This window comes from Pagrus major, chromosome 23 (genome assembly GCF_040436345.1).
Source record: "Pagrus major chromosome 23, Pma_NU_1.0".
Lineage (NCBI taxonomy): Eukaryota > Metazoa > Chordata > Actinopteri > Spariformes > Sparidae > Pagrus > Pagrus major.
In genome coordinates this window covers 22,755,287-22,782,371 of record NC_133237.1, presented here as the reverse complement: position 1 = coordinate 22,782,371, position 27,085 = coordinate 22,755,287, and the positions used below count along the sequence as shown (strand labels likewise).

At 39.4% G+C, this 27,085-nt stretch overlaps 4 protein-coding genes across 5 annotated transcripts; 2 read left to right on the top strand and 2 right to left on the bottom strand.

The window, feature by feature from the left end:
- Positions 1-870: 870 nt before the first annotated feature.
- Positions 871-9,216, bottom strand: mgrn1b (mahogunin, ring finger 1b). Its single transcript, XM_073494546.1, has 16 exons — positions 8,877-9,216; positions 7,780-7,898; positions 7,507-7,595; positions 7,271-7,417; positions 6,633-6,750; positions 6,347-6,413; positions 6,156-6,199; positions 6,015-6,062; positions 5,398-5,466; positions 5,138-5,297; positions 4,895-5,004; positions 4,294-4,508; positions 3,800-3,911; positions 3,661-3,706; positions 3,437-3,541; positions 871-2,715 (listed from the first exon to the last, which is right to left on the bottom strand). The coding sequence occupies exons 1-16, from the start codon at positions 8,962-8,964 to the stop codon at positions 2,603-2,605; spliced, it is 1,650 nt and encodes a 549-aa protein (XP_073350647.1). The 5' UTR covers positions 8,965-9,216; the 3' UTR covers positions 871-2,602.
- Positions 9,217-12,004: 2,788 nt separating this feature from the next.
- Positions 12,005-18,660, top strand: cdip1 (cell death-inducing p53 target 1). Of its 2 annotated transcripts, none has more exons than XM_073494251.1 (6): positions 12,005-12,080; positions 12,949-13,004; positions 13,835-13,985; positions 14,281-14,421; positions 15,084-15,357; positions 16,822-18,660. In XM_073494251.1, the coding sequence occupies exons 3-6, from the start codon at positions 13,910-13,912 to the stop codon at positions 16,931-16,933; spliced, it is 603 nt and encodes a 200-aa protein (XP_073350352.1). In that variant the 5' UTR covers positions 12,005-12,080; positions 12,949-13,004; positions 13,835-13,909; the 3' UTR covers positions 16,934-18,660. The 2 variants fall into 2 exon arrangements, with proteins under 2 accessions (XP_073350352.1, XP_073350351.1); XM_073494250.1 differs by lacking the exon at positions 12,005-12,080 and adding an exon at positions 12,346-12,741.
- A 34-nt stretch (positions 18,661-18,694) lies between these two features.
- On the bottom strand, positions 18,695-20,264 carry polr3k (polymerase (RNA) III (DNA directed) polypeptide K). The gene is made up of 3 exons (XM_073494252.1): positions 20,015-20,264; positions 19,813-19,900; positions 18,695-19,046 (listed from the first exon to the last, which is right to left on the bottom strand). The coding sequence occupies exons 1-3, from the start codon at positions 20,123-20,125 to the stop codon at positions 18,919-18,921; spliced, it is 327 nt and encodes a 108-aa protein (XP_073350353.1). The 5' UTR covers positions 20,126-20,264; the 3' UTR covers positions 18,695-18,918.
- A 253-nt stretch (positions 20,265-20,517) lies between these two features.
- snrnp25 (small nuclear ribonucleoprotein 25) lies at positions 20,518-22,576 on the top strand. The gene is made up of 5 exons (XM_073494708.1): positions 20,518-20,913; positions 21,609-21,699; positions 21,828-21,933; positions 22,011-22,085; positions 22,184-22,576. Exons 1-5 carry the CDS (start codon positions 20,695-20,697, stop codon positions 22,239-22,241), a joined length of 549 nt encoding a protein of 182 aa, XP_073350809.1. The 5' UTR covers positions 20,518-20,694; the 3' UTR covers positions 22,242-22,576.
- The last annotated feature ends 4,509 nt before the right edge of the window (positions 22,577-27,085 follow it).

Here is a 27,085-nt window from a genome sequence, read left to right as displayed (position 1 = left end):
TTACAATCTGTAGCGCGAGCGACATCCTGTGTCCTGAGTCCCTCTCCCAGGACGGACAGACATGCGATTGATGAAATAGAACATTGAATAGATAGAAGATGTCTGTCGTTAATTTCTTGAACACACTGTGGCTTTAATGACAGTCAGTAGCTGTATTAAGTCTTATTAGTCAACAGGAATTTGGATTGCTATTTTGTCAGAGACTAAGATTGTAAATGAGCCAGTGTGTGTGTCATCCACTTGGCTCCGAGTCAGGTAATTTGTTGATGCACAATGTAGGCCACTGTTTTATCCTTAAGCCTTCAGGTACCAGAGGAAGCTTATTTACCGACAGCACTGCTTCCAAGTGAACCAGCTGTGACCAGGTTATGACGCTCCTTGTTACTGAACAGAAGTCCTATTAATCAGAAACTCACAGGTCCATAAGGCCTCTCAGGTGGAAGATTAACTGAGAGCCTGACTTTGAGGTTTTACAGCAGTCCATGGTCCATGTCTTATTTGCAAAACTGTATTGTAACCAAAATCTACAGGAAACCACCAGAGGGCACTGCTAATCCAGATAGAGGACTCAACTTTGCCAATAATAATCTGCAAATCCCATTGGTCATAAACTCTAATACTCTGGTCTTATACTTCCCTTCCTTTTAACTTGAAGACAAATTTTGCATAACATTTCATACACACTACATCTGAAGTTGCTCTTAATCTCAAATTAATAACCCTCTTTTCATTATACAAATAATTCACAATGATGCCACATTTAATAATTTCACCAAATATGTCATTGCAGTGGGTGTTGCAAAAAAAATATTCTTTGCAGGAAAATAAAAAGTAAATATTGTGATGGATCAGAAAACTGGTAGTTCGAAGTACAGAATCTTTGTTCTTTATTGTTATACACATGCTGCTTTACACACCAGGAAAGACAGGTATTGATTTTACAGAGAGCCACAAACCACCTACTGTGGAGTTTTCCTGGATACCAGGTCAATAGTGGTCAAAAAAGGGAACAGGAAGGCACAGTGTCAAGTTGAAATGGCACAGAAGAGGAGGGAGGGAAAGACAAAATAACCATGTTACTAAAAAGCAGTGAGGATTAAGCCTCTACAAATTCACATGCAAATGCTAGCCCAATTATTAAAATGCAACGTTTGCATTTATTGCATTGGATGTGTTCCTTCCAATCAAACGCACAGTAGAAGAATCCACTTTAACCTAAATACTAAGATTAAATGCATAATTGATACATGGCCATAACATAGTAAATGAACAGTTCAGTTTTAATATTGGAATAACAATGACAAGATACATTTTCCAGTAGCATGAAGTTTGCGATAGAAAAAAAAAAAGGCTCTGTACATCAGCATCAAAAATCCTGTCTACGGGCTGAAAACTTGTATATTGTGGCATTTATAAGAACACTAATGTCCAATGCAACAAGCAGGCAGCCATATCAATTCAAGGCACAAAGATCTATATGCATGGCGCTACACATACAGGACCAAGGTAAGTAAAGGCGTTGCAGCCACACAAACACCTGACCCATTTTTTTGCAGCTACATCACATAAGCAGACACTGGCGTTGCCACAAAGACCGTACAGAGATGTGCCACATCTACGACAAGCACACGTACTGTGCCATACTGAGTCAGCATACATGTAGCTGGAGCATCTATGCTTGTTGCAGGCTTTAGCCATCTTTGAGTTCAGCTGTTAGGGTGTGAATCTGTAGCTCTTATTGATTATCCAAGTCTTAAATAATGTGCATGTTAACTGAATCTACTTCCATTACTTCAATATCAGGATTTTTTTTTTTTTACTATTTGTAATATGCAAGTTTACAATTTTTGAAGTAACTACACAGGATTCTAGTACAGTTATGATACATAGATATCACATAATTTGAAATAATAAAAAAGTGACATGTAAATGTTTAAGACTGCATAAAACTTTAACTAATCCCATCATAAACTCTTGTTATAAGGAATGGATTATAAACGATTTTGTTGGAGTGCAAAATCACTTCAAATGGACACACAGATACATAAGTAATGTTTTCAAGGTTTCTGCTCATAACCCAAATCAACCTGCCTGAAAAACAAGTCATTAATGTATTTCACGCATGAATACAATATCTACACACAAACCGTATTTTAGAAATTCTTCTGAATTTAGTGTCAAGCATTTGATAGAGTTAAAGTAAGTGTGCTTAAAAGCACCACCGTGACAGGTAGTGAAATATCTCTGGAATCCACATTACTAGACCACAACTCCGGCCAAGACACACAACTGAACACCATCTGACAGTTAATGAAATGTTTTCAAAGCTCGGGAAACATCTTTTTTTCTTTTTTTAACATCAGTCATAGAGTAAGGTACCAAGAGGAGTCGTCAAATTTCTTTTCTAATGTCAGTGACATTGGTGGAGTAAACGCAGTCCTCCCTTGTTATGGTGGACTACGTTTCAGGGCCTTTGTTGGCTCCGATCACAGGAGCAGAACACGGGGCTGGGCGGGGGAGTCAAAGGAACAGAGGGAGTGGATGATCTTTGTAAAGCATAAATCTGTTCTGATGGATGGGAGGGTAAAAGGCTGGATCAGAGTCAGGGGTTGAGGTGCTCATCCTCCATATGAATGCTGCTCGCAGGACACAGGAGAGGCTGGCTGGAGCAGTTTGTGCTCTGACTTTTCAGGCTTTCTGTTGATTCTGATGACCCTGGTGAGGAAGAAGCAACAGATAAGCGAACAAAAAGTGAATTTTTCAGGAAACGCTGCTCATTCTTAACAAGATAGGCCTTGTCTGCATTTTATAACTGGCTTATCAGAGGAAATTCACCTGATAATACCCGCTGGATCTTTTCTTTTTCTAGCTGTGATAGATGACGACAAACTTATTTATGGAGAACAGGATTCAGTGAGAGCGGTAAAGCTCATACACAGAGAAGCAGAGCAGACAGGAAAGCCTACATACCACAGTTATTCCTCCATACCAATAGAGCAGGCATCAGGACCGAGAGCTGCCCAAAGTGAGGCAGCATGAAGAGACAGGATGGCAGGGAACAAAAGAGGAGGGTTAGGAAATAGAGAAGCACAAAAGCACACAGGTTAGATGCAAAGCACAGGGAATCACAGCCGTGAGTCTTGGATTTAAGAGGAGACACAGAACAGATTTATCATCCAGAAAGAAGTCAAAAACAAGCAAGAACCAGACAATTTGAAGTTGATGAGGCTACAGTTTTAAGGAGCTGCAGTCAAATGCTTCATCAACTGAAAGTACAGGTCTGTACTGAATATGGCTTTATACATAAAGAGATTACACACACAGTAAAACAATACACATATTCTACTTCTTTCCCTTTTCTTTCCCATTTGAAGGAGCTTAAAGATTTTCCTCGACAGTCTGATATTTTCTTTGTTCCTGGCATTGGATTTCTTACCTGGCAGAGACAAGTCGCCTGGTGGGTCACTCTCTGTTTTGGTCAAGCTGCTGTGTTCACTGCTGCAGTCCTGTAGGATGTCTCCTCCAGCATGCATCCTGTCCTCTGGATCACCCAGGAGAGTAAATGTCAATGAATCTAACTCTCAGAGACAACAAATCTTTACCAGTGTCACACAAATAATAAGATAACTCTCCAGCTGAGTGCCAGCTGAGAAAACTCACCATCATCTGGAGACAGGGATTCTGCCACGTCCTCGGTTGCTGTGCCCTGGAAGAAGAAGGAAAAAAAATGTTGTTTCTTAAAGCTTTTGTTTGCTACAAAGTCAATGTTTCAATGTCAGCTGGTAAGGTTGTGTCTTACGTCTGTGGGGGCGGGGCTGCTGGACAGCATTGTGTGCGGCTGAGCGTCGGACATCTCGGACAGCTTCTCCTCATCTTCCTCCTGGATGGGAGAGGATGGAGACCTAAGGGTGCTGGAGTGGGAAGACAAGGGAAAAAAATCATGAATAAAGAAAGGTACAAGTAAAACATATAATTCAATCAATCACAGCTTCCTAGATGGACAGATTTTCACTCTAATTACATCACTACCTTTCATAAGAAATGATAATGACCTCCAGCTGTTGTAGCCGTTTTAATAAATTAAATTTAAAAAAACTTGCTTTAGGGCAGCAGCATAGAAGCTGCTTTCTACACGTATGTCACAATTAAACTGTCCTCTATGGAAGAAAGCCTGCAGCAGCCCTGTGAGTTTAATAATGGGGGGAGTGACTGAACATCACATCGTTGGTTGAAAGGGGTTACGGTGTAAATCTGATCACCGCACAAGACTAATGTAAGGTGATGTTTTCTTACCTGTCAGGTGACTTGCTGACTTTTCCTTTCTGCAGACTCCCATCACTTAAATGCTCCGGGGAGCTCAGCTGTCTGCCGTCACCTCCCAGACCCCCTGAGAAGTTGATTTCATCATAGAGGGGGGCAGACGGGATGGCAGGAGACACTGACCGCAGACCATTCAAAGCCTCTAACAGTGAGATGGGTTCAAAGCCGGGAGGAACTGAGTCTGTGCTCTGTAAAGAGACATGGACAAAAGACTGGTGGTGACAATGCACAGCCTCAGATTACTGCATGCAAATGTCTTAGACACAAACTACCAACTTGCTGCCCAATAAAAGTTGGTATGAATCAAGATCCTTCCTTTTAACTTTGTTTTTAAGGAGCTATAGTTGTGAAACACGTTAAAGTAGGAATGGACTCAATTTAACATTTGTGAATATCAGTTGTTCCACTACTGCAGCCAGTTACAATGTTTTCCTGCAGAACGTCACGAGGCAATAAAGCTAAAAATGTATTCTGCAGCATGATTTCATGCCCAGTTTCCCTTTGATGCTGCTGGACATCTGAGCCATTTTTTTAAGATTTTAACTGATTATGCACAGATGTGCATGTGACTTACTGAGTGCTCCTCGTGGTCCATAGTCTGAGCCAGAACAGGGCTGAAAGACACGGGGGAAAGAGCACCAGGCTTTTTCCTCACAGCTCTGATCTGCAGCAAGGCTCTGAAGGCTGGTAAGAGGAACACAGGCTCAAATTAAACACACAGGTAATTCTTGATGTTCAACTTTGACAACTCTTCAAATATAAGTAATAGAGCTCCTTAAAGAGCGGAGCGTTATTAAAATAATGAGCCACTTCTTACGCAGCCTGCATATGGGACAGTTGTTGGCCTGGTAACGCAGCGTGTCTGCGCAGGAGTTGCAGAGACACAGATGTCTGCAGGGCAGGATGAGTGTGTCTCTCAGGTCAGAAAGACAGACAACACATTCGTTGCTGTTGTCACTGTTTTCATCATCTGAGGGCTGGAAAGAGAAAACAAATATAATCAAAAATCACACATAAAACATGAATCATCTTTCACAGCTTTGTGATTCACGTACATGGTAATATTTTGATTGATACCTTGGTTTCTTGGTTGTTTTTGTTCTCAATCCCGTAGATCTCCTGTAAGAGGTAGCTCACACGGTCCACCTCGAAAGATAAAGTCACAGGAAAATGACATTCATGTTTCAGAAGCATGGGTCCATGTACACGATGAGGTCCAAGGGAGTATGAAAAGCAAAATGTATAACATATTCTCTCCAGTCACTTCTATTCAGAAAGCAGTGAGTCTTAAAATAAAAACCATCTCTCTTAAGGTGTACTCAATAAAATCACTGTGAAAGAAAACACAACAATCAAAGAGTCTATGTGAAATTACTTTGAGCTCTATGTCATCCAAGTTTACATTCAACATCTACTTATTGCCAGACTCCCAGGGGTCTCGGCACAGATATTTCAAAAGCAGCAGAAGAGTACGAGGTACACTGACGCTCTGCTTCAAACATCCTGTATTGCATTAACAACATGCTGTCGCACATACAGTATGTTCTTCACATTTTACTGACTTGGATTGCAAGTGATTAAAAAACATCAAATTGATTTAAGCAAACCGAGGATATGCAGCACACATTACACTTCTGACTTTAATTATTTGCTAAATAATGTTTTAAAAAAGCAATATTGAAATAAGAACCTACAATTTGCTTCTGCTTCAGCGGCTTGACGGAGAAACTGCCATCAACATGCTGGAGGAACAAAAAAAGAAGACGTTTTAATTCATATAAAAACTTGTTCTGTACAGACTCAAATGAAGAACTTTTAGTTCAGTGTATACGTACTCTTTCAAAGGCTGCCAAAAGTACGTGAGCATGTCCAAGGCAGTCTTGAAGAGAACACACACATTTAAAATCAATTGAACTGCTAACATTGATAGCAACTGTTGAACTACTATTTTATGTGACTAAATTTCACTATTTTGTAAATATGCCTTTGACTTTTGTTTAGCTGTTTTGCAGCTCTAGTGACCTACCGTCCCCTTCATCAACCACGGCCTGGATCACCATGGGGAACACTCCTCGGTCCAGGTCAAAGTTCAGCTTGAAGAGAAAAGATTTAAATATTTTATTGTAATTCAGTTTGCATTTATGTGTGTAATGAGTCAAAAATTGTGCTGATGCACTGATGTAGCCCTCTGGAGAGAGATGTAAAGCAGAGGATATTTACAGACGTAAACAAACAACCCTGGAGCTTGTTAGTTTTTGTGATGTGTGGTCCAGTAACAAACTCTGATTCACTCATTAACTGCAGATACTTACGTCTTCCTCTTTCCACTCGTTGAAATCGATTTTGAAAGACGGCATAGAGAACTGCTGGCTCACCCCTCGCTTGTAATGCACAGTTTCAGAGACCAGCGATGGATTCTTTGGGCTGTACCTGCACACAGTATGTGACAGAGAATAATGGTCAGTGGGCAGGAAGATGGAGGAATCTAACTGGCCAAAGGCTGATTCATTCATGGTTCATTCAGACATTTACCAGAAAGGAAAGACTACTGGTGGCTGCCGCGTTTAATACAATAACTTCAGTATGAAATATTACTTTGATCATCTTTTTCAGTATCCATGGTTACTGGTGGTTGCTAAGGACCCACTGTATCTATTCTAGTCTGCGCTCTAAGGCTCGAATCTCACCACCCATAAAACAGAGTTTAAATCTCTGTGGCACAATGTTTCCCACTAAAATAATGCAGCACTGTCAGTAAGAATATCTGTTCATCTGATACTGTAATCAAATAGACTTTTATTTAATTCATACAGGACACATAAATGGATTTAGAAGTGTATTTCAATTTAATGAATGAAATAATGTTTCATCCTTCTTTCTATTAACAGCTTAAGCTTGCTCAGACCCAGTGGAGCCCCATAAAAAAGGAGTTTTGGGATCAAAGTCTTACACTGCCATCCCGTTGGAGAACTCCTCAAATGCTTGACAGTAGAGGGTGATGGCCACTCGTGCATCAGCATCGAAGGTGAACTCCACTCCGTACTGAACCTTTGGTTTTCCGCCTTCTTCCACCGGTGTGTCAGAGTCGTCTTTATACCTGCAGTCAGGAGGTTTGACAAACTCTTACAAAATGGTTCTTTATTTTTGTCGTGATTTTGTGTCGTCAGGTTGTCATGCGATCTTTACCTGACCAAACGCAAAGAGTCCTTTCTGATGTTGACCAGACTCCTCAGAGTTTTCACAGGCTCGTGGGGTGCAGGCGTCACATATGGAAACTGGTGAAATAACAATAACAATATGAAAGATGCTACTTTATTTGAATTTTGTGAAATGGTTTGACTGATCTTATTTCCAACAAGTAATGCAGAACTCTGTCAAATGAGTTTTAAAGCTGTGGAAAATACACAGCGATGAACTCCCAGATGATTAAAACTGGGATGAGGAGACGTCCATTCTTACCTGCACTGGCCTATTTCCAAGAAAATTCAGGTCCATGTTTTCTCCAAAAAGGTATCCCTCTGGATGTGGTGTGTCGAATTTCTCTCCTCCCATGAAGAAGTGGCTCGCAAAATAATTCCCTGAGGACAAGAGAGAGAAAAGATGAAAAACAATAAGCACAGCAGCTCAATTTATATGCCGTAACTTCAACTGATCCGTCCATAAAAAATAAAATGTTTTCGCTGAAGTGTATTATGAGTCTTTTGAGCAGAATATGATGGTGTTTAATAATGCAGTCTCGTCGTCTCAACAAGACTTAAACAACTTCAAAACAGAAGTGATAACATTTATTTTTAGTAAACAAAACCAGTAACTTCATTATCACCATGTCAGTCATCATGGCTGTTTACTGAGATGCAGGAGATTATCTGACCAGCTGAAGGGACTTTCCACAATAAAACGTCTGCTGGTTTTTATGGGTTTTAAACAGCTTTATTGGTCTCATGCTGACACACCCATCTACAGATACTATCTACATGCTGTGTTTTTATTGTTTGAAAATATCTCAGTAACACAGTGATGGTGTATCAAACACAGAAGACAAAACGTACTTATTAAAAAATACATCCGAAAGTGTAAGTAAAGATGTTTGTTATGAAAGCTGAACATCATTTGATGACATGTGTGTCATGTGTCCTGGATGTCAGCATCACCTGTCACCTTAATGTGGATAAAACACCTCAGTGGAAGTCTGCACATTCAGCTTTGTTACCTCACTTCATGTATTATGACCACGATGCTGCTGTTACTTAATAATAAACCAGTCATCGTCAGTACCATTATCACGGTGTCCGCCACATTAAACTGTAAATATCACAAGATTTTCTGCATAACATGTAACCTACCGGCAACAGTCACCTTTCTGTAATGCTTATTAATGTTCACAATCATTGTCTGAGTAACAAATAGCGTTAAACGATGGCAGCCAACAGGAAATAAACAATCATTAACACCTAACAGCTAACGCCAGTGTGCGCTCGGTGCCTCAGTGTTTACTCTTGCTATAAAAAGATCCATGTTTATGACATTTCAGCCAAGAGACAATGCCGATCGCTTACCCGATTTTGGTGGAAATCGATAGGCCGAGTTGGCCTGGATATCGATATCCTCAACACCAGCGATTCTGCGACTCAGGATGGACCCCATCTTTCTCCGCTGGATCGCCGATGTTAGCTACGGTTAGCTAGCTACCAGCTAACAGCGCGTCAGCAGCCCCGATTAGCTCTGCCTTCAGCGTGCGCTCACGCTAAAAACGAAGATAACATCCACCGGAGGTAAACGCTTTCGTTAAATTAACATTTTACACGTTCAGTTTTGCCGTGGCTACGTTGCTAATGCTAATGCTAAGCAGGAAACTGACTGAGACGGGCTGTTGTTTTGCCAGAGCTGTGCTAACGTAGCAGGGGAGGCGACCTGATTGGCTGTTACCAAGCGCTTCCAGAAAGTCGGGGCGCTCGTTCTAGGTGACGGGACTGCCCGCCGGGAGGGCGGTCAGGAAGGGAAGAGGTCGGCACAGGGGCTTCGTTTGATTTTCTTTTTTTTTTTTGATTTTTTCTGAGTTATATAAATAACTGAAATGGCACAAGTATTTTATATTTTGTGAGTTTCTGTCTGGATTCTGCCTTATGGAGCTTGACACCGGGAGGAACATGAATATTTACTGCCCTCCAGTGGTCACAATGAAGACCTGCAGCACAATTATTATTATTATCAGTATGTAAAACACTTATTTTTAGTGTTAGTAAGTCAAATAACAGCCGTAACTTTCAAAATTAAGTAACGAAACAGATAAATTAATATACACAATTTAATTGAAAATAACGAAATCATTTTATGTTCCCCAAAAGAATACATAAAAGAATACATAAATTAATTGGCACAGCTATTCTTTAGAGATATGAATAAACGTATAAGCATGTTAGTACTACTGTATAAAACCTCTGCTCTGTGAAAGTAGAAACTTTACCGGCTAATGATTTTGTATTTCGTGTATTTTAATTTGAATTGTTATGTCTATTGTGTTGGTCGATGGTTTATAATTTACTGCCTCCAGTGGTCACAATAAAGACCTGCAGCAAAATTATTATTATTATCAAAATGTCCACTCATTAACCTCAACCGTAATATCAACATTGGTAATTATTGTGTTAATATAAGGGTTTTAATAATGTTGTTTGAGGAGAAAAGTAACTAGTTACGAAATGTTTTGGCTAGTAAGGTGTATGTTTGAGAGTTTTACTACCCTCTAGTGGTCACAGTGAGTAACTACAGTAAGTTGTTTAATCAAGTCAGCGTCAATGGAAACATTAAAGACTTCCGGGTAACACTTTCAAAATAAAGTAGCGAAACAGGAAAAAATTAATATACATAATTAAAAAAAATATTAAAAATGAAGAATTGGTACAGCTATTCCTTGGAGGTATTAATAAATGTATAATCATAGGCTAACTTTATAACCCCTCCCCTACTGCATAAAAACTCTTAATGTTTTTTTGTAGACTGGCAAAAATGCGATTCTTTTTAGTTTTTTATTCAGTAAGTACTTAAGATTTTATGTATGTATTGTGCCTGCCATGACAAGGCACAGTATAGACTTCCGATAAGTTCTTTCAAAATAAAGTAAAAACAAATTGAACAACAATAATTATACATTTGCATTTTAACACCGCAACATGAAACCCAACATTAAATGAATGTCTTCCACAAATATATCATGTCTTTATGTATTTTGGTGTTGACTGTTTAAATGTCCGCCATGATTTTAAAGTAGTGTCATCTCTCACTGTGACCACTGGAGGGCAGCAAACTCGCGTCATTCGTTGGCCACAGTCAGATGGCCTCCGGCAACAAGTGGGTTCATATTTTACTGGTCAGGAATGAATAGTGAATATTATACCATGGAAAAAATAGTGCCCTTGTATGATTGATGTCACTTTAAAATAAAAGATCGGCATGGAAATCCCCAATAAAGTGTCTTTTTTTGAGCCCTTCTGACGTTAGCTATTCCAGCCACCCGGCACGATACTGGGGCTTCTGCGTACTTTCTTGCTACTAGCTACTACTTATTTCCATCTCGTGATTTTTAGCTTGGTCATATTAATTTGAAAGTATTCGTTGGAAGTGGTAGCAAGTGGTTGACGCTAGTTTGACAAATTTTTATATTGCAGTTCCTGATTGTGGCCACTAGAGGGCAGTGAAGAGTATGATTCTAACCCTAACCCCTAACCCTAACCCCTTATTAATAATAACTATTAACTATTTTATTATATACTATATCGATGTGTGGTAGCTATTAAGTAGCATTGCTGTTCCTTCTGACCACTGGAGCGAAGCGAGGACTCAAGATTATAATAACCTCCTCTATTGGTAAAGTGGAGACGGACCTCCACACTACATTGTTGTTAAAAGTGGTTCATAAATACAAGTAACTGTTGTCATTTGTCATCATTACACCAGTAATGACTGACTGACAAATATAGTTTTTACTAATACTGCATATTACCCCATTTGTAGTGTTGCAGTTCCTCAGTATGACCACAAGAGGGCAGTAAACACTCGTGTTTCTAACAATCACACTCAAGTCAACCCTCATCTCCACAACTATTTTCTGATAAACAATCACGGACACTATTGTAAGAAGAGCTCTTTTACAGTGCAGTTATTTTTATTATATGAATATACACCTCCTTAGTAGTGACCTTCATCCTGGGGTGTTAATATGGACCTGGAGTGTATTTTGTTCACTGCATTCACAGGGAGGAACCGCAACAGGCTAACATGTAGTGTTGATATCGAACTAATTCTTACTAAAATCACTTTGTATGACATGTTAGTGTATGATTATTAGAGATTTCACTATGGTGATGCGATTAGGAATCAGTACTGGTAATAAATGCAATAATTAATAATTAATAAACGGTCTGTTTATTAGCTGTTAAAGCTAGCGTCAAGCCGGACACGACATCATGCTAACACTTCCGGTAAATACTTTCAAAATAAATATGTATTGCTTTATTTTTTGTTGCTTTTCATAACTTATACATTTACTACCTATATATTAACATCATACAATGATATATATTTGTCTCTCGTCACCTTTTTAATATGTTTTGTGCCTGTGTAAAACACAATTAATGACTTCAAGGACGTTTTATTAGAGTGAATCCACTCGGCGGATGTTGACTTTCATCAGCAGGTCGGAGCTGCTAACGTCAAACAGCTTCAGTTGCACCGCGGGCAGCCAGCGATCCTCACAAAACCAGGTAATTTGGCTCTCAGCCCACTGACAATTGCATCATTATAGTTTCTGCTAGAAACGATGTTTCACAATGCTTTGGGCGTTCAGTCCATTCCTATTCAAGTTGTGTCCTTTATCTCCTTTCTGCTGTTTCTGTGCCCAGAATGGCGACGTTAGCTCGCTAACGACAGCTAGCAAACATACTTTGCGTTGCTTTAGGTTGGCTGAACAAACACGTCCTCGTCTTCCATGTTGCCTCATCAGCTGAGTACGAGTTGTCGCTGTCAGTCGTTTATCATCTCATTTTGATAAGATTAATCCCCTGCGACCTGCCAAGTTAGCCAGCCTGGTCACCCTCACCCCGCTCAGCGTTATTCCCGCTAGCCGCCGAGCTATTTAACAGTTGTGTTAATGTGACACATTTGTACCAGAGACGTGTCACAATTGAAGTTAACATCAGTGCCGACTTTCGCCAGCCTCCATTACGTAACTGAGTTGTTCATGGTTAGTTGTGCAAGTAGCGTTGAGCTGGATTATCTGGGGAAGGATTTAAAAAAAACAACAACAGCTAGCTAGGTGGTTAGCTGAGCGGCGTTAGCATCGTTTAGGTGAAGGCTCATTTACAAACATTAAGACTCGATGTTGCACTGACATGTTTTCAAATTCTTCTTTTTGGTGTCACTGAGGTGGGTTTCATTTACATCAGCTCCGAGGTGCTGTTGAGACTGAAGAGTATAATTTGGGTTTCATTGTTGTTCTTTAAAAATACATAGTTAATCTTGCTGGATCGTGAGAATCCCTCACATCTGTGTACTCACACCTTTGCACAGCCACTTTATTGTCTCACATGAACCTTTTAGTAAAATAACTTGAACATTTTTGTCATGTTACAGGTTTTGGCACATTTGTCAGATTCCTCCAGTGGAGTCTTTCTTTGTCCCAGTCGCAGGTACATTGTTCTTGTCTCATTCACCAATTATTTGAATATCTGTCATGACCATTTCACCACTCACGCTACACACACCCCTTAGACAGTTTAAGTAAAGTTAAACAAATAGTTTCACAAATGTACGACTGTATACGCAATACACATGTTTGTGGGATGTGTAGGTTCATACCCAAATGTAACAACCCACCCACGCCTTCTTCCTCGTCTTACGGACAAGATGGAAAATGATAAGGCCTCAATCTGTTTCCTGTGAAAAGCACATGTTTTCACAAAGTCATTTTTGAGCCACAGGAAACACAGTTACACACATATTCCAGTGTTGTTACTCGGAGACATTTGTTGCACTCAGCAATCAGCCACAACATGCATTATTTAGACAGAGAAAATCACGCTTCCTGCTGAAACCTGAGCCCTGAGACAGGACTGTGGTGCCGTCACTGATGTTGTTGCTGTTGTTTTATTCACATTTCTAGAAAAGGTACATTTTTATGTTGAGTATCCTTTTGTTAGTGCCAGCTGATGATCAGATAGTCACCCATTACTCTGATTTTACTTGGAACGCAATAATATTTCGATTCTTCAGTAATATCAGACAGAGCTCAGTTGCTGTTTTTCATCACAAAGTCACTTAAACTCCACTGCGTTTCACCCAGGTGTGCTGAAACCTACAGTACATGTGCACACTGTCATCAGCAGGTCCACAAAGGTCCACAAAGTACCTCATTAGCCTCTCTGACTGTCGTTGGAACATTTCATGACTTGGGAGAATTCGGTGTCAAAGAGTAATGAGCCACGGGACTCAAACTTTGCATGGTTATGTCCCCTCACAGAATAAAAGTCCACAGGGGAGTTGTGAGGGGAGCGCCGTGTCCAACCCCCTTCTCCTATACAGACATCCGGCCAGTATGTCCAGTGACCCTCCTCCTCCGTACCCTGGAGGTCCCAGTGCCCCCCTCATTGAGGAGAAGAATGGACAACCAGGTAACAAAACTTAACATGTAGGATTATAGTGAATGTTATTATCCACTCACATATATTGTATTTGAAATTACCTCATTCCTACTCTGTGTTTCTGATTCTCCTTCATGACTATACAACTCTACAATATGACTCTGTACACAAATGTTAATCATTGTGGCTTGAGTAAACTGTCGCCATGGAGACTTTGATATATTGCAGTATGACTTGTTTGCATTTGTTGACTCTGACTTCAACCTGTGTACCATGTACCTGTCTTCAGTGCCCTCATCTTCTTCTTGTTTCCTGTTTGAAACAGTAAGAACTGCTCCAGTGCAGGGACAGCCCTTGCCTCCAGACTATGGCCCTCCACCCTATGAGGCCTCACAGCCAGGCTTCCTTCCCCCACATGTCCCTGGAGAAGGACCCATGCCTATGCCAATGCCTCCACCACCACCAGGTGCTGCAGACAGTCTGTACATGAAACATCAACACGACAAAACGCTTTATTTATAAGCATTGTTTCCACTAAAATGCTTTCACTATATATATACCTTGGAACCTGTACATAACCCATAATGAATGTGCCTAAACCTTAGATCACAGACGGTACTAAATATAGGCAGGGTTGTTAACCAGGGCATCAGGGGGAAACTGCTTTCACTCTTATTAACTGACACACTGTGACATATGCCGTTCATTACTGCCCACACACAGTGCACACAGCACACATGTTCAGTGTACTTTCTTCCCAGTATGTGGTTGTTGTTTTTTTTTTTTTTTTTTACAACAAAGAAACTTTGCTTGAGAAAAGGCTGAAGGCAGCTAGACGGAAGATTGCTGAAAAATACAGGAGCTAGAGTCACCACTCAGTGGTCTGCATTGTTTTAACTCCACCTGTTAGGATTGGTTCAGTGTGCTAGGTGTCTTCACAGAATGGTAATGAAGAAACAGGACAGCAGGGAGTGATTATTTTGGTACCATTCACAACTTTTGGAAATGAAAACATAAATTCCTTTTGGAAAAAAACACAATCACAAGTGCCACCATATCAGTACAAGTTAATGTGTGCCTAACTCCATGTAGAATACAGCTTATTAAGTGTCATTTCCTTCTGTACAGGTGGCCACTACCCTCCACCTGGTCACTTCCCTCACCCGATGCCAGGACAGATGGGTCCCGGTCCCAGTCACTTTGTCCACATGGGAGGTCACACAGCGACCGTCCTCGCTCCTCCAGGAGCAGCAACCACTGTGACCGTACTGCAGGGGGAAATGTTCCAGACCTCGCCGGTGCAGACCGTGTGTCCGCACTGTCAGCAGGCAATCATCACCCGCATCTCCCACGATGTCGGGCTCATGAACACACTCTTCTGCCTCTTCTGCTTCTTTGTAGGGTAAGTAGACTACAGGCCAGCAGTCAAGAAATAAAGACATCTAATAGTTGTTTGTGGTGGCAGCAGTCCTAAAATACACATTGCTCTCAACAGAGTGGAAAAATTGAGGTTTTAAAGGTCAGGCCTCTGCATGTAGACGTCTGTAGAGGTCTCATTCTTTTACAGTTCTTAAAACAGATTAATTAGATTTATAGAAAATGTACAATATAAATGATCAGTGCCATTGAGACTTACCCTCATATTGAATCAAATGTATTATATTGAAGTCTAACAGTTGAAATAAATGTCTACCAAAATACTGACTAAACTAACTGAGAAAACAGAGCTCAAACTAAGTGTGTGTTGGTTTGGCACTCTACATTCACAGTCTGTTAGTTCACACTCAGCCTGTTCTCAGCCACTCATTAATATGCAAAGCAAGCGCCCCTGTTTATGATGTGATAGGCAAATTAAACGCTACTGAGGAAGACATGTCTTCAGTATGCAGACATCTGGGGCTAGTTGCATAAAACTCTGTGTAGATTCACATTTAAAACTGTTTACGCACAAATACAGAAAAATGCATTCCTATTCATTTGATCAGATTGATTAAGCTGCGTACACGTGATTCTGTTTAATAAATCTCGATCACTGTGGAAACGGGCACACGCTTCATTTCCATAAACGGATGTCAAAACAGCCTTAAATATCTGTTTATATATTGATACTTGTGCCCACTCCACTGCTTATGTGACCTGTCAATGAGACAATTACCACGCCAGCACATGTACCTGTAAACAATCATCGCAGTAATATGTCAACCAATATTTAACATCAGAATGATGATCAATATAGAGATCATATTGAAACAGACATTACTACATGCTTTGCAATCCAGGATCAAATGAAAAGATCATTGACGAAGAAGTAAAGAATTCATTTTACTGAATTCTGTGTAGACTGCAAAATAATCATATAATCATTGAAAGTGGTAATTAACTTAAAGAATGTTTTACTCTACGTCTTTCAACTTATATTTCATGTTCATACATGTTCATACTTCATTTCCCTGCAAATGTCTCTATAAAAACGTGTGTATGCGTGAGGTAAACACATTGTCACTGCACACTCATCCGTTATCAACATCAGTGTATGTGTGGGGGAAAGGGAGTATGCAAGGTTTATAAATCTGGTCCATGAAGTTTCACCAGCCTGTTGTTGATTCACTTGTATATTTTGCATACAGAGCTGTCTGTGACCTTTGTTCCAGCATGATGCAAATAGTAAATTGTATTCATTTCATTCAGATCAGGGTAAACAATCAGACGTTGCCAGACGTTTTATTCTGTTCCTTTGTTCAGACAACAGCAGCGTTTCAGTCTGCTGATGCCCACTTCCTCTTTTCTAGGCACTAAACATTTATAACCATGCGCAGGTGGTTGACTTTGCTACATGATATCTTGTCCGTCTGTTCCTCATTTCCAGGTGTGATCTCGGCTGCTGCTTGATTCCCTGCCTGATTGATGACCTCAAGGATGTGACACACACCTGCCCTTACTGTAAGGGCTACATTTACACATACAAGCGTATATGCTAACCACCGACAGCTGTATGCTACAGAGACATGTACATGCACACACATAAATTCACAGCTCCTCTTGCTGGTAGTGACAGACCCCCCGCCCCCATTTTTGCAAAGTGTTGTGTAGCCCTATTAAATTGTAAGTGCAGTTTTCTCATTAGTTCACAGAATATTTACTGTATATATCTTTCAGCATAATTCGTTCATGTATAAATATGCATTTGAAATGTACAAATCTCACTGAGCTACAGAAGTTTTAGGGCACTTAAACATCCACCAAAGCCACAGGTGCATCTGATCCTGTATGGAAACCTGGGGAAAAGGCTGGTGATGTTACAGTTGTTAAAATAAGAAGATCTCAGATAGAGAAAGCTGTGAAAATGGTCACTTTATTTATTAGAAATCATTTTGCTGAGAAGCAAGTTTATTGAAGTCAAACATGCTGGGTTAGCGTTCTTGTTCTTTTTTTTTCAGATATTTTATCCTATTTTAACAAGTTAATATTGAGAACTGTGAACATTTTTGTCCATGTCTGATGATTTTGTTTTCCTCTTTCCTTTTTCCTTTTTGAATCCCTCATTCAATTTTTGAATGTGAGCTAACTAATGAAGCATTTTCAGCTTGGTAAACTGATGTATTTGCTTGTTTTGGAATGCCTGAGATTGACGTTACATTCTTTATTATTAATCTTCAGGGCTTCAGTCAGAAGTCACACATGGTTCAGTGATTTACAGTTGAGCTAGTTCGCATAAATGCCCTCTGTCCGCAACGTACTTAATCTTGTTGATGAATCCACCATTTGCACTTTAAGTTGAAATTTCCCCTTCTGATGCAACCTCAGCTATCATTAACAATGTGACTTAGTGATTCGTCTCATGAGTGAAAGCAGCGTATAATTTTGGCTTTTGCTTGTTAGCTGAGTGAATCCTACAATTCATGCACTTATTCAGAGTATAGTAGTAGACTCAAAGTAGAGCTGGCAGACAGGTGATGGAGACGCACTGCATGACATCTCAGTTACCATGTGTCCTCTCTTTGGCCCATGTGTCAGTGTGATGCACCGCTCCAAACTAGTTTATCTCATCACTGATACTGTTGGCTGATTGTTTGTTGGTGCCACAGTTAACAGGTAGCTAGTTTTTAAAATAGAAAAGTATGTTAGCAAACAAATGCCAGCGGTGACACCATCTTAACATTACACTGTTTAGCCTGTAACCCTCCTAATATGGCACCAGCCCCTTAAAGAGTACCTGCATTGCTCAGATGCATGTTAGATAATAAAGATCTCTTTTGACTAATACTAACTAGTGACCTCTCTGCTAGGAATAAGCTTCAAATAAATGATTGTATCAGAAATCTTGCTAAATTACATTGTGATTCCATTGAGATTACTACTAACAGTCAGTTCCACCACAGCATGCCCGAACTGCTACTCACTCACCAAGTGCAGAGTTGGTCTGCATGAGCCACACATGAAAATGAAGAATTCTCTCTCGCTAGTTCTTTGACTCTATGTGCAGTTCATTTTTTTTTCTTGAGGCTATCTAATCTGTGCAAGAAAGTCAATTTTGAGTTGAAGGATTGCATTGAACTTTTAATACAAAGCAATGTATGCCATTGTCGTGGATAATGCTGGTCTGCATTGCTCTCTAAATGTCTGTGATATGTATAACTACGCAAGTCAAAATTTGTTTTGACAGTTGTATACAGGTACTATTTTATCAATAAAAATCAGAACATGATTTTTCATTGAAACTCATTTTAATGTTGTTTTGAAAGTGAATACTGTTTGTAAATACTATCTGCAAAAAGAAAATCACAGATTCTTCAGCTGGATCTATACACAGAGGACAAACTGCGCACACTGGAAATCATCAGCAGAATGTCCATAACTACCAGAACCTGTTGGCAATAAATATGGGCTCAAAAATGAGGGACAAGGGAGGGAAGGAGTGCCACATGAGCATTAAATCCATTAAAATGTTCAAAGTGCAAAGGGTTCAGTCTCTCCATCGGTGTCCACACTGGGCATTGCAGCATTTGTAGAAAGTCGTCATCGGCTCATCAGCTGATCTGGTCTGAATCTGCATGAAATACGCCCGAGGGTGCTCACACTTCGGACATTTTTCTGCAAACGGATACAAGTATTAAATATTAGTTTGGGACCACAACTCCGAGTTCTCATATTTGGTTTGTAGAGTGTAAAACAGAAAACGTGTGTAAAATACAGTTGTAAACACTCACCTGGATTCAAATTAATACAAGATTCATCTTCAAAGAAAACATTCAAATCTGTGTGTGCCTGCAGCCTGTACTTATTCTAATAAAGAATTGCTTTTGGCAAGTTAAACAGGCATTCAAGGTATTTTATGACATATTAGTACAAACTTCAGGACACCCCACAAGTTTTTTGTAAAACTTGATGCTCTAGAAAAACGATATTATGCGTTGTGCGTGCTGGTATTAAAGTCACTATAAAAACAGGTTATGATAAACCAAAACAGCTGCACACCCCTTTTGGCATCGGGGCTTGAGATACTGAAAAATATCTGATGAGAATTTCACATTTTGTTTTTAGTTTTGAAAAAAATTAACATTACAACTAAAAGGTAAATCTACATTTTTCAATTTTAAATTGATAATAGATGTATGATGGATACTTTAAATGCAGAAAATATAAGATTAGTCCCTGAATCCAGCTATTGTTAAACAAGAAGCTGAATTAAAAATACGACCCTAGTCGTGTTATAATGTAAACATTCATTACAAGATCAGGTACAGGGCCTTAGAGGCACCAGTGAAATAATAATAATTCTTGCCAGACCTCTGCCCTCTGACACAGTGGTCAATTCAAGCCCATCTATAGCACCATGAGCTGTTTTAATGTCACTTACCAGCAGTGGAGTCCACGTTTTCCCAAGCTGCAGCCCCACCAAGCACATCATCCACCTCCTTTAACTTGGGATACTTCCTGTTATTTACCTGCAGAAAATAATAACAAGTCAGGATCGTCTTAGTCTACGGCGTAGACAGTATCACAGATTTAAAATAAGACTTTAAACTGAATACTGGTCGTGATAACGTATCTTAACTCACCTTTCTTGTGATGTTGTGTACATACGGGCAGGTGTTGCAGGCGAATCTCATACACTTCTGTCCCTCCTCGACAATTAAAACATTTCCGCAGGTCGGACAGAACAGAAGCATGTTAGCCGAGGATTACGTGTAGCTAACAGCTACACGCTGAAATAACAAACTCAATATAAGTACGCAATTTCACACGGCTAATAGACCATTTAAGTTTCCCTGCTGTGAACAGTTTGCTGCATGTGGAACAGCGGAAGAGGAGCTGCTGAAAGCGGGTGTTACGCTTTTTATCGTTCGGTGGGAAACGAAATCCAGAAAGAGGAAGTAGTTTTATACATTGATTCACCCCCCAAAAATAGCATCACAATTGAATAATATTGAATAACAACAATATCTGGCTGTTCAAGAAAACACTAAAGTTGTATCTTTGTTTACGTCCACTAACAGGAACCATTGGAGCTTGAGCTACGGTTGCCTCCCGGTATGAATTGTGCGCCGTACACATCGTTTATTTATGTCTTGCCGCGAAATAGGCACCAGTTAAAATGTTTTTAAACCGTATTTGTTAGAGTATCGCACAACGTTTTGTCGTCGTTTTACTGTTCTTTACATCGTTGAAGTTCCGGTGTAGTTTGGACTTTTCCAGCTGACGAAACGGGCTTTTGTTAGTTGAATGCCTGAAGCGAGTGATGATGGAGGAGCAGAGTCTGGACACTGCTGGAGGAGGAGAACAGCGTGTAAAGGAAGAAGAGGAGGACAGTGACAACCGGACGGAGATGGCAGCAGCTCCAGACGTAGAGGAGGATGAAGATGAAGAGGCTCTTCCTCACTCAGAGATCCTGGATATTTTCGAGGAGGGACTTGCTCAACTTGTGCAGGACCCTTTACTTTGTGATCTGCCAATCCAGGTTTGTTAGATTACATCCATCCTCTTTTATTGAATCTTTCTTGAGATAGCTTCAAACTTGACAGAAGTCCACCAGGTACAATTTAATATTTACATGTGGTTGCATTTAGTTAGCTAACTGGTGAAAATAATCTGTATTTACACATCAGGTAAGGGCATCACAATTGCTAAAACATTTAAACTTGCCACAAAAATTCAAATGTTTACATTGAAATGAAATCATCTACATTCTTGAAATTACTTCCCTACCTACCTCACTCCGTCCATATGATTCATGATAGTACTCACTATTAAAGATATTGATTTTTTTTGCAGTTAAGGCTGCAATTAATGATTGTTTTTATTATTGTCTATTTACTATCCTCTATGATTGCATAGCCTCATTATCAAAATTGTTACTTAATTGCACATAATTTTCTGTGGATGAAATAATAAATACATTGAATAATAATTACTATTATTACTATTTGCAATTCAAACAAACAAACATTTTCTACAGGTCAACCTTTACTAAACACCATCACTTAATATCATAATCTTGTTGATCCCCAACAGGTACATTTAGTTTGAGCTGACTCCTCAGGGAGGTTAGACCAAACTGAACATGTGCTTTGGAAAACAAAAAGGTTTTGTCATAATCTGTACTGATAGAAAAAGTCCTGTACAATTTCTTGACACATTTATTCTTATCTTTAGGTAACTTTGGAGGAGGTCAATTCTCAGATTGCTCTGGAGTATGGCCAGGCGATGACTGTGAGGGTTTTAAAGGCAGATGGGGAAATAATGCGTAAGTGTTGCGATTGTTTTGTCATTTGTGAACATTAATACACAGCTTGTAGCTGTATGATTATTCATTCAACTTCAAATAATTCCATTTTTTATTATCCATTATTTGAAAAAATGTTGCTTCCTCAGCCATAGTGGTGGTGCAAAATGCCACAGTCCTTGACCTGAAGAAGGCCATTTGCAGATTCATGGAGCTAAAACAACAACGTGAAGGCGGAGTAAAACATATCAGCTGGTAAACACACTCACAAACACAAGAACATAAAATGGAAAAACATACCATCTTTTGCATTACCCTCCTTTCTTTTACAGGAGATACGTTTGGAGAACGTATCATTTAGTATTTCAAGGGGAAAAGCTTGAAGATGACAAGATGAGGCTCAAAGAGTAAGTCTATGAAATAATCAACTGCCTCACTTACAACGCTGTTATCATCAGCACTGTTTGACTATTTCTTTCCTCTCTGTATTTCTTTATATGTTTAGCTACGGGATCAGGAACAGAGATGAAGTGACATTCATGAAGAGACTCAGGAAAAAGTGAAATGTCACAGCCAACATTTGTCACGTTAGGAATAAACACCAGTTCTTTCCGTTTGTTCTGATGCTAACTGCCCCGCAGACTTTGACTTTCACAAAATATTAATGATTCTGTGTTTAATTTTTTTTGCGTTTTGGGGCAGCCTTGTCATGATATCTGTGCACTTTATGCACCCCAAATATTTATCCAGAACCTGACTTTACAAACTGAGCTTTTTCTCGAAGAGTCTACATGTAAATAAAGTATCTGGAGTATCTAGATGTTAAGCCCCATCTTTACTACCACTGTGCAGTGATTTTTTGTATTATTGTTTGAAAATATTAAAATTGATTACTGTTTTTTTTTGTGTGGTCGTGTTTTGCTTGAGCTTGCACCTCACCAGAGTTATGCAACGTAATTCCAGTAAGGGCAGTTGTAAACCCAATGATTTGAATATTCCCGATGGAAGTGAAGTCTATCTTCCCTTTATAACCTAGTTTAAATGTTATCTGTCCAGGAGTCACTTCGAGCAGCTGAGGAAATAAGGTAATACACACATTTTCTCTTGAATATAATATTCTGTTTAATGGGACTTTAAGAAAGTAGTTGAGATGTTTTTTTCTGAGTGTTTCTAACTTGATACACAGAAGTAGTGAGTACAATGCAGTTATAGTTACAGCTTTTGCCTGAGATTTGAGTTATGTAAGTGTTGCTTCAAAAACTAATTCCAGCATTTTATCTACCTCATACCAAGTTATTTATTTGGTACATTTTTTCCTCCTCCGAACTAGAAATTGTTTTATAGATTTTTTTAAAATTATTTATCAGGAGAAGCAGTGTTTGACTCAATATTTAGTACACAATACAGCTTGTTTTGTTACCAACCAACTTAAAATGCCATTCAGGAGTTTAATTGATTAGTAAAGGTATGATGGACAGTGAGTGAGCACTTTTGTGTTTCAGATTTGATGGCATTTACCGGTTTGAATAATGTAAATGTGTCTTCATTGATGACAATTTTGAGATGCGCAACAACATTTTTGACCACTTACTCAGTTTTATCCAAATCGGCCATAAATTATCACACATACGGCATGACAAGACAATGAGTCTTTATATTAAATACTTTTGGTCTGCCATCTTTTTTGATTGATCCTGGTTCTTATTTTAGATGTAAGAGAAATATGCAAATGATACCTGTAGAGACAGTAGATCTGTTGTTCAGGAATTTGACAGGAATTTGCAAATACCCAAATTAACATGGTCTCCAGTTTGATGTATTTGCAAAGCATAAGTCTGTCTGTAGTTTTAGTATTTCATTAAACAAAAGTTATCTGATTTATATATCATACCTACATTGTACATTAGGTTGATTTATTTGTATTATAAAGACATGACCCTAAAGAAGCCAAACAATTCTGGTGATAATATATGAAGAGAGATAAATACATACAATGCCACTTTGAATGATTTAATCCAGATTTTTGGGCGAAGAAAAAGCCACATAATGTCTGTCAATGTTAGTCCATGAATTGTTTTAAAACCTGATAACAATCCAAGGGTAATCCCGTCTTTTCAGCATCCATGATGACTTCTTCAGACAGTGAGCTGAAGAAAATAGTTACAGAGCTGAAACATCTTTCATTCAAGAGACAACAACTTCTGGAAAGGAGAAAAATCCAGTGCATATTTCAAGAATTAAGGCTACGTGCTGAATTTGGACAAACAGGTGACGTATGAAATAAATAATCAACTGAAACCAGACTAATATTTGCACAGACAAATTCCTAAGCAATTCCTTAGTGCCTCTGTTGTCTCATATGTATGTTGTGTTTTTTCTACCAGACGAGGTAGCCTCAAATCAGGATGAGCTTGATGGGATTGATGAGCAACTGAAACAACTGTCAGAAAGGAAAGGTGAACTCCAACAAAGCTACGAAAACATCACTGCTGCCAAAGATAAGAAGGGCAACAAGGGTGAGTCCACATTTACTGCAGCTAAGCTTTACTTTATCGTACTTTAGTTTTGTAACCACCTTTTTCTACTTTGTCAGAGGTTGATTTAACTTCCAATGAGAAGATTGTGCCTGGTGGTCTTGTTCCTGGAACCAATATTTTCTTTGTTGATCCTCCACCTACTTTCTCTGGTGAGTCAGCGATGCACAAATGCTCATTTTAGCCCTAGAATTTGGGGTTTTTGTGTTCATATAGTAAAACCTGCATCCTAAAAAGCAGTGGTGGAATGAAACTAAGTACAAGGCATTTGTACTTGTGTCTTTTCATACCACTTTCTACTTCTCCTCCGCTACATTTAGGCTATGGGACAATCGGCTAATGTACTTTTCACATCACTGTGATTGTTGTAAAGCAGTAGTTACCAGTTACTTTGCATATTAAGATGTTTCATACAAAACATTTGAACAGCTGAAATGATTAATCGATTGACAGAAAATTAATTTCCAACTATTTTGATAATCGTTTATGGCACTTTTCATGCATCAATTGCATGGTTACAGCTTTTGAAATTTGAGGACTTGCTGCCTTTTCTTTTAATCAAGTAATTGTGACAGTGTTTTTAACTATTTTCAAAATAAAAAAAACAAACAAACAATAGGTAATGATGTCATATATATAATACAGTCACAGGGGAAATTTACATTGGGTACATTTACTTTTACTTCAGGGTATTTATACATTGCAATAGTAACTCACAATGTTCTATGAGAAGTGAGTTTTTTGATGGGAAAACAATGAGTGCTTACTTTTCTAACTAGCCCCTACAGTGATTCTGGACTTGGACAAACTCCCCCCACATCCAAGCAGGACGCAGTGTCCAGAGTGTCAGGAGTTCATCACGACAGAGACTTTTACCTCTGTCAGCAGTATGACCTGGATGGTGTGTTTAATGACAGCTTTGATCGGGTACGAAACCGCTCCCTCCACCCTGGTGAAACATTTGCATGTGGTTATACAATCAGACCTTGCTGGGCCTGTTTCTATTTGTGCAGCCTGTGTTATAGTCGCTGGCATATGCTTCCAAGGTTTGTTTATTTGTTGTCCTGTTCCTTCTTTTGCAGCTGCCTGGCTGGTTGTTGCCTCATTCCCTTCTGCCTGGATAGGTGCAAGTCTACCACACACAGATGTCCTAAGTGTCGAACATCAATCTGCACTATGAAAACACTCTGAGAGGAAAGCAGCTGGTGAGAACATGAAGCTTAAACTGTCAAGGCATCAGACACTGACCGGATGGTGAAGAAGTACTTCAGCAGTATGGCTCCCTTGCAGAGTTTATTGGTTAGAATTCACTGTCATCATAAATCACTCCATTGTGCAGGATGCACTGAATATCAGTAGTTGATGGATAATGTTTGTCAACTCAAACCTTCAGATTCTATCACTTTGGTTTGAAAGAAGCCCACGTCAGAACATGTGGTTTTCACTAATATAGTTACATGTAGTTACATGTAAGTGTATTATTATAAGATATGTATTTATTAGATTTTTAGGATGTACTGTATCTGTATGCAAATAGATCTGATCATAACGAAGTAGGTTGGGGATGATTTCCGCTCTGTTCAACGGTGGATGTTTTTACTTTCTGAGAAGTTGAGATACCATATTGCCGTGATAACTTATTTTTTTGTAAGTAAGTGGAAGAAAACACTGAATCTCCTTGGAATGAAATGCAGACTGGCATGAACTAAGTGATTTTTTTGTTCTTGTACAACACCATTGGTGAATAATGTATTTGACACAGATGTATTTACAAAATGACTTAAATTTAAGTAAAAGGTAACATGGCATACAAACTCATGTCAATTTTATTTTTATAGCCCAACATCACAAAAAATGAAAGAAATGCCAGGAAGAGCACCAGAGGAGGGCTACCTCTTCCTGGACAGAGAGAAATGCTATAGATGTCGTGTGGACAGAATAGCACAATTACAGGATTTCAGGATGGCAAAACATAAAGAGATCGTAAACATACATTGTATCTGGGAGGACGTCGAGGTACCATCAATCAGACCTGAGCCACACAAGCTCCTCTCCACCTTGGAGACCTGGAAAGAGACTGAACATACATTCAGGAAGCAAAGCTATCATGCACACAGATAGTAGAAAAACAAACACACACAGGAAGAGAGAGCGTGGACAATGTGCACACAACAGAGAGAGAGAGAGACAAGAGGAGTGGCTGAATCTCTTGGGAGATGAAGATCTAGATGCAAAACATCCGAGAAGAGGCACCAACAGCCAGGGGAGAGAAAGCAGTCCCCAGTTGGCCAGTGGTCCTGCACAGACAAGCCTGAGAGAAAAGAAAGGACAAGAAGGTGAAACTCTTTTTTTTCGGATGAAGGGAGCCTAATAGGAAAAGGCCCGGCAGCCAGCTGACTTCTCTTTAAATCTGGAGAGTGACACAAGCCCTGAATTCTGAGAGCAGAGAGCCCAGGCAGGTATGAAGGGGCTTGGCTATTTACAGTTTTGTTAGTCATCAGAAGCACCTTACAGTCTGACCTGACATGGATAGGAAGCCATTGAAGGGATTGGAGTTTTAGTTAAAATTCCAGACTTTTAGTACTATCGTGCCTGACAACAAACTCTGTCGCAGTTTGCTGAGAAAGGGAAAGCCATTCACCACAGACTGCTTGCTCAGGCTGATAAGATTCATATGTGGCCAGCAGATGTCACTAGACTCACTACAATACAACTGTAATGCATGAAGCTTGTTACAGTATGGCGTGATTGAATAACACAAATGAGCAGTGGTTCATGCTGATGGATATTATTATTTTTCTGTATGTGTCTTTATGTCTGTTGTTACACTGTAATGCCATGCTTACACTTCTTGAATAAACTACCCCAACAAG